Source organism: Penaeus vannamei, chromosome 39 (genome assembly GCF_042767895.1).
Source record: "Penaeus vannamei isolate JL-2024 chromosome 39, ASM4276789v1, whole genome shotgun sequence".
Taxonomy (NCBI): Eukaryota; Metazoa; Arthropoda; class Malacostraca; order Decapoda; family Penaeidae; genus Penaeus; species Penaeus vannamei.
Window position 1 is genome coordinate 21,469,581 of NC_091587.1, and position 7,500 is coordinate 21,477,080.

The following is a 7,500-nucleotide window of genomic DNA, read 5'->3' on the forward strand; positions in this document are numbered from 1 at the left end:
ATCAATTTTTATCATTGTCATTGATGTTGCTGTCATCATTGTCTTTACAGTCAGTTATCATATATTATCAGTTATCATCAACAGTAGCAGTCATCATCATCATCATCGTATTTGAATATTTTTGTTGATGTAAAAAGAAACCTCTAAGAAAAAGCTTGGACTTCAGTAGAAATTTTCATAATGATAGAAGTATTATCATGTGATGCTACAACTGTACCATATCCAAAGGATCTAATGACTGATCTCACTTGTCCACTTGGCTTACAGTACCTGTCAAAATACAAGATGTGCAGAGTGGTTGTGCCAACATTATTCCTCTCAGGCCAGGCAGACTCATTGGTACCTCCACGCATGATGATGGAGTTGTACCACTGTTGTGCATCACCGGCCAAACGTCTCATGCAGTTCACACAGGGCTCGCATAATGAAACCTGGAAGTGTCCTGGGTATTATCAGGTGTTGCTTCACTTCCTTGATGAGGTAAGATGGTAGCTGTTATAAAGCTAAGATACCTTTTTTGGGTTTCTATGCAAATATGAGTATGTATATACATATGGTATTTATAAGAACCTTCATGTGTAGATGAATTTTCACATTTAGATACATATTAGCATATTTAAAGAAAAAAAAATTTTGGTTCAAATTTGTTGTCATAAATATATTTAGGAAAGGTACAGTTTATGCTAAATGGGGTACAAGTAACTCCTGAGAAATATAGCATTCATAAACAGATTCAAAGAGCAAGATCAAAAGAAAGTAAGAAAAAAGTTTCTTATTTCTAATCTACCTTACTTGCCCCCTCTCAGCTATTCCAGAGGACCACTCAGCCTCCTGTTCTCCTGCCCGGTGTTGTGTGTTTTTCGGAACCTCAGATTCTCTAGCATTCTTCAGGCCCCTTTTTCATCATGTTGGTCACATAAGCTCTCATAAACATTACCCTCATTGGTTGCATGATTCATCTTCGCTAGAAAGAGATGGGGAAGGATGTTTTGTTTGTGGAGGTTTTCATTTTAAGATACTGAAAATAGGAAATGGGACAATGATGTATGCATGTTCAGTATTTTGACGGTGGTTCTGTGCCCGGTGTGAATTATATAAATTATTGTGAAATGTTTATTTTTCTTGTGTTTGTACTGACTCTTTTATGCAGTGTTAACATACAACAGAAATTAATTTTCAGTGTATGTTTTTTTTTTTTTTTTTTTTTTTTTATGGCAAAGTCTACAATAAGAGAGAAAAATGGACTTTATTTTAGATGCCGTAACAAAGGAACTTTTATTTTGTTATTGGCTTTTCCTTTGTCATTTCTTTTATTTATTTGATTATTCCTTTGTTTTCGTAAATATAAATATATGTTTATGTTTTGGGATTTCTTTTCCTCCAAATTTTATCAAGAATGATCACACAATTTTATGGAAAGATATAACAATGCCTTGGAAACACATACAAGGAGAATTAATCATTGGTATTTTGCTGGACATTTATTCCATTTTCCTCTGCAGACTTGATTTTGTATTTGTATTTTCAAAAAGAAAGAAAAGTTAGGGTGTTTACAAGTACATATAACTTTCAAGATTACCACTCTACAGTGTATATTGTGGGTAAGTTGTATTTACAATGTAGGATTTTTTTCACCTCTTTAATTACTGTTATTTATTGAATGTCTTGTTATTTATGGAATGAGAAATTTGTGAATCTTAAATGAAAATAGATCTAGGTAAAAACTTTTTATAGAAAAAGTTGGGAGAAGAAAAATTAGTGTAAAAGAAGCCTGCTAACCTCTTGATTCCGAGTGAAGTGCACTGTAAATGTGATACACTACAGTTGTTTCCACTTACATATTTGCAGCATTATTTATTCATGTTTTTGTATGTGTGCGATTTTGTAAGTTGTTGAATATGAATGTACAATTAAAGATTCATAGGATTAGGAACTTATTGGAATACATTTGATTATGAATGTGAACAAATTTCACACAGTATGAAATAGTTATTACAGGTCTGATCATCATATTGAATTCATATATGACCAAAAATTATATTAAACTAAAAGTTTTTCTTGTTTTTGTTTTTATAAGAGGAGCGGGTTATATCCTGTTATTTGCAATAATGGAGCTCATATCCTTTTTTTTCTTTTTAGCGAGAAAGAAAGGATAGAAAAGAAAAAGCAAGCTGCATTATGTACCTTTATACTTTTTTCTTTCATTTTGTGTGAAACCACACACACAATTTAGTATAATTTCATGGAATAGCAATTTCAAATCAGCCTTTAAAAATTTAATGAATAAGTAGATTATGAAGATGACTTTATGTTTATTCAGTAAACTATTAATAACTTGTACTTTTACTTCACTGGGCTTGGTGGTTGTAGGGTCAGTATCAATTGATTAATTTGTAGTGAACTCAATGATGAGTTAAGTGCTTATCAAACCAGTACATTTTCTATCAGTGTTAGTTGCCATCATGCCTCTAAAACCTGACTCCTTCACAAAGCTCCCGTGGTCCAGGTGCACAAACCATAGCAGAAATTTTTGGATTCATATGCAGATTATCTGGATGGCAAGATAGACCTACAATCATTTGTGTTTTTTACAATCACTTTGTTTTGGGCCATGATAAGAATTTTACACTTTATGTAGAAAACCGTAGATGTCGCAAAATTAGAAATCTGCAAAAAGGCGACTGTCGATGGAAAGAAATATTATTACAGAAAAGAACCAAATGTGCTTTTTTGTACCTGCTCGATTTCTACTTTTCTAGTTCCTCACGTAATCATTTACTGGTTGCTTTTCAATTTTGTCTTGCTAATAAAGAAAAGAGAGGAAAATATCAGAATCATATAAATTTCTATTTAATTGCCTAGCTGTTTAGTTTGGTACTCTGTACTGAGCAGGCTCTAGTTTTCTTGAAAAAGTCTTTACTCATCATTGTTGATGGTGTTTAAACTAGAAAGAGATGCACTGAATATGTGCTGTGGAAACAGCATATTGTGTCATGGACAAAGGTTGGATATCAGAGAACACTGTGAAAATGTTTTAGTGTGATAAGCACTTTTCTGTAAAGCAGGAATAGGAATGACAATATGCTAACCAGATTAAGGAATAGAAGTTATGGTTTAGTTTGTAAAATTTTATCTGAGGACTTGGGCTTCGCTGACTTTGATGTGAAGTGCCTGTGAGTGCTAAATGAGGCATTGTATGCATTGTGAGGTTTTACAAGAATGTTATCATGTATATTCCATTGCACTTGTTCCCCAGCCAATAGAAATCAGCTAGAGTTCATGAGCTGTTGTGAGATATATGTATGAATGAAGATACATAAAAGAAAGGAAAGGGAGACAAAGAGATGATAAACATTAATATTGTTCATGTATCAAATGTCTAGGGCCTGATACTCTCACACATGCCAAATAACTAATGTACCTTGAGTAGCTCCGTCCTAGTGTTAATAGCTGATACAATATAGTAACACCCTCTGATTAAAAAAAAACAAAAAAACACACAACTTTAATTTTCATGCAGTTTTTTGTATTCTTTAGTTTTGATGGTTGTTGGAAACTATGTTCGAGAATTAGCTTGTTTGTTAATATGAGTTTTGGTATTTGAATGTGTGATGACTTAATTGTAATACCTAAGCATCTAGTAATTGCTGTCAAAATATTAGGATTTTTAATATGTCTTTTTTTCTATAGATTATTGGTGGAATTTATGCTGTAAGTTCTAGCAAGCCAACAAGAGTATATGCATCAGTGTTAATCAGTGAATTTCTAATATTATTTTGATAATTAACAGCAGAAGTATATCTTGGTGATCTGATAGAATAATCATCATAAGTAGTTTTGCACTCCAGAGAACTGTGTTTCTGCGATACATTCCTGCAGCATCTGGTATGATTTTAGAGCCATTAATTGTCCCTGTAGCTCCATGTGATGTATGGGTGGGGTGGGGAGGGGTGGGAGAATCAAACTCTTGGCCCTTATTTTTGTAAGTACATCTCAGATGGTTTTTGCATTACCTGAGTAGAAAAGTTCATTGGATGTGGTAGTGTGTGATTAATTTTTTTCTTTTTTTTTTCCAATTCTTTGTCTTGATGCAAAAGAAAGAATATTTTCTTATACATCTTTATGTCAATAGTGTTTTGGTACAGGAAATTAGTCCTTTCATTGCCTTGTTCTCAGATACGCTTGACATCTGTAGCATTTGTTCTTAGAAAATAGCAGTATAACAGTGGTCTTCCCCTCTTTGTGTTGGCAGTTCGTGAATCATGAGATTGGATGTCCACAGGCAGCTCAATTGCACTTTATTCTTGTTAGAATCTGAAATTGCTCTCTATTTTTATGATGGTCCTTGAATAGAATAACCGTCCAATTGTATTGGAAATTCATAAGAAATTGCTGCAATATTTTGTCCAATATGAATATCCAACCCCCCATATTATGAAGCCCCACTGTCGGTTAGAAGAGCATACCGCTAACCTCACTTCAATGCACTGGTTACATGTGCCATGAGGCTAAATACTGGAAACAAGAATAAGATTTGACAACAAAAATACAGTAATAGTGTTTGAGGCTTATAATCTATTAGTTTGATACATTTGGAATCAAGGGATTTGAAAAGGTTGAAAGTCTGCTCCAAGAAGTTGACAGAAGATTTTCTAGACATGTAATTAATGTATGGAAAGTAGAGGCTTTTGTCTCACTTGTCTGGTTATTCATCAAATAGTAGAACGTCTTTTTATTTGTGCCATTATCACTTCCTTGTTATTACCTTTTAAATTTATTATTTGTCTCATTATCCAGCTTTTGCTTTTATGCTTGCTTTGTGATAATTTTCTTGCCCTGTATAGATAGTATTATTGTGATGAAGCTCTTGATAATTGTTTAGAGAATTCCTTGTAGCTAAAATTATAACTGCATTTGTGTATACATCTTATCTACATCTCTCTGTCTATCTATCTTTCTAAATATCTGTCTATTTATCTACCTATATAGATAGATAAACAGATGTAGATATGCATACATACATACATTCATATATGTGTGTATGTATGTACGTATGTGTGTATGTATGTATTGTATATTTCTTTGGGCCCAATTACTCATACAAAACTTCATTATGTTGCAGTTTTGCAGTTCATTATGTTATGCAGTACTAAAAGTTTAAAGAATAAAAGTTCATCTTTACTCATTATAATTGTGAACTTTCAAGTGAAGGTACTTGGACATGGATATATTTCCATATTTCTCTTTTGTTTACATTTAGTCCTTTGACAAAAAGTTGTTTTTGAGTGTAACAGGTTGAGCATTTTGCTAAGGCTGACATGCACTGTATGAATGAAATTTTATATGCTAGATGTGTTAAGTATTTCACATTAGACATGGTGAAGGATTTATGGGCACACTGCAAAATATATTACTTTTGCAATTATTATATAGAAATGTGTTTCATAAATTGCTATCTGATTGTTAATTTATACATTAATTTATTAAGATTTTCATGGAAATAGCAAAGATAGTGAATGCAGAATAATAATATTTGTGTATTGTGCAATATTAATTTATGTATGAAATATAGAATCAATTTTTGAGGTGTTTAATTTTTTTTTCTTCGTCTTCTTTTTTAGTTTACTTCAACTCATAATAACATTGTGCTTTTATGAGTAATTTTATGGTTTTGTATCAAAAAGGTAAACAGTTGTCGTATCTTTAGTTGATGACTATGATTAAGATTAAACATGTCATTTTATGCATTACTTTTTTATACATTAAATATTTAATGGGTGATCTTAACCATGATGTTAAAGTATAAAATGGCCCTTAGTGAAGGTCAGTGAATGAAAAACAAAATGCTGTTTTTTATTAGATTGGGTTGTGCTATCGCTGCAAATATTTGGTACCATATTATTATTTCTGCTTTGGTGGACTTGATATTACTCTTTAGGGCCTGATATTGACCCCGGGCAGATATTGAAGCCGCCAGGGGTGCATGTACATACATGCCATGCCCACTGTGAGTTTAATTTAATAATTGTTTTTACACATAGATGGCTCCACAAGTATCAAGTCATCAGTGAGCCAGTTATGAGTACTGTGTGTCTCACCTGTTAACCCTTTTCCTGGATTTTAGAAAATATTTTCTGGAATCTAATATTGCTGTTAGTAATTTTAATAATATTTTAATAACTGTAATGTCTATGATAAAAATAACAGCATTGATATTGATAGCATTAGTAAACATTTTCCCCCTCAAACTAAAGGAAATGTGAAATTGGTGAGATCAAAAGGTCATCTAATTGACTCCTCCGTGGCTAAGCACTTGCAGAACCATCTATGTGCAGAGACATTTCACAAAACAATACTACAGTGAACACATTTTCCCAGAGATATTGGGTTAATGTCATTTAGGTTTCCATTATATGCAGTGGATTACGTCACTTGCATCTGGTGGTAACAAAATACCAGTTAAAAGTGTGGCAAAAAGAAAGGATTAAGGTGTAAAAAATAAAAGCGGTGTGTCTTCTTATGATTGATATGTACCAATATTGACTCCGGGTACTGAGTTCTTGCAACTTTTCCCCTTTGTGAACCCAGGGCAGGTCTGAGGTTATGTGATTGCCACATAAGTTAACACTGATTTTTGTGGGTATGGTTGAACCAGATGAAAGGTGTAATTTCTCATGAGGCTTGCAGTATATTGAGGTTGGCATGGAAAAATTTAGTGCAGGGGAGGCCGGTGGGAGGAGTGTAAAGGTTTGTGAGGATTGGACAGAGTAAAGTAATCCTGGTGTCTGTGAGTCATTCTGCAAGTGTCCTACAGTGGGGTTATGTGAAGAAAAAATATTTGCATAAACACTTGTTATTCATTTTTTTGTTGGTCTGTATATATACTTTTTTCAACAAAAAGTTACCTTTGAAATATTGTATATATAGTTTGTTTTTTATGTCCAGAGGTACTTCTCTCTACACTTGCTAAAAACAAACTTTCTGGCTTCCTGGTTTTAGCTTATGACAAAAAAAAAAAATAATAATAATAAATTTCTTTTTGATAATGCTCATGTGTATTGAAATCAAAGAAAAAGAAGAGGGCACTTTGATATTACAACAAACTTCTTTAAGAATAAAATAACTCTTGTCTGATTACAGGAAAAAAAAACTTTTTTTATGAAAATGAGACTAGTTTGAACATTAAATTGAATATATTCTCAACATTTTTGTAAGTCACAGTAGTGCTTCATTTTTTTTTTGTCAGCACAGCATTGTGCTTATGCTTTCAATATTGATTGGCCTTCAGAAATAGTTTGCTTTATCAACAGCTAAGATCATAGCTAGAAATATATATATATATTTTTTTCTTCTTTTTTTCTTTTTTTTGTTAATTTTAAAAGGGTAAATGGTGTATAAGGCATATGCAGAACATGATAGATAATACTACATTTTTCTTTTTTTTTTTCATTTCCATCTCAAAGTGTGTCTGAACTGATACTTCACAAGACATTTATATTT

The 7,500-nt window shown here is 32.4% G+C and overlaps 1 protein-coding gene across 2 annotated transcripts in view; it reads left to right on the top strand.

Annotated features, from left to right (window-relative positions):
- The window catches only part of Bem46 (abhydrolase domain containing 13-like protein Bem46), a 32,714-nt gene that overhangs the window by 24,301 nt on the left and 913 nt on the right, over positions 1 to 7,500 (top strand). For both annotated transcript variants that reach the window (XM_027367882.2, XM_027367883.2), the window contains exons 6-7: positions 268 to 480; positions 807 to 7,500. The exon at positions 807 to 7,500 is cut by the window's right edge and continues 913 nt beyond it. In XM_027367882.2, the coding sequence (XP_027223683.1) occupies positions 268 to 480; positions 807 to 881 (288 nt within the window). In that variant the 3' untranslated portion in view covers positions 882 to 7,500. The remainder of the gene's footprint in view (positions 1 to 267; positions 481 to 806) is intronic.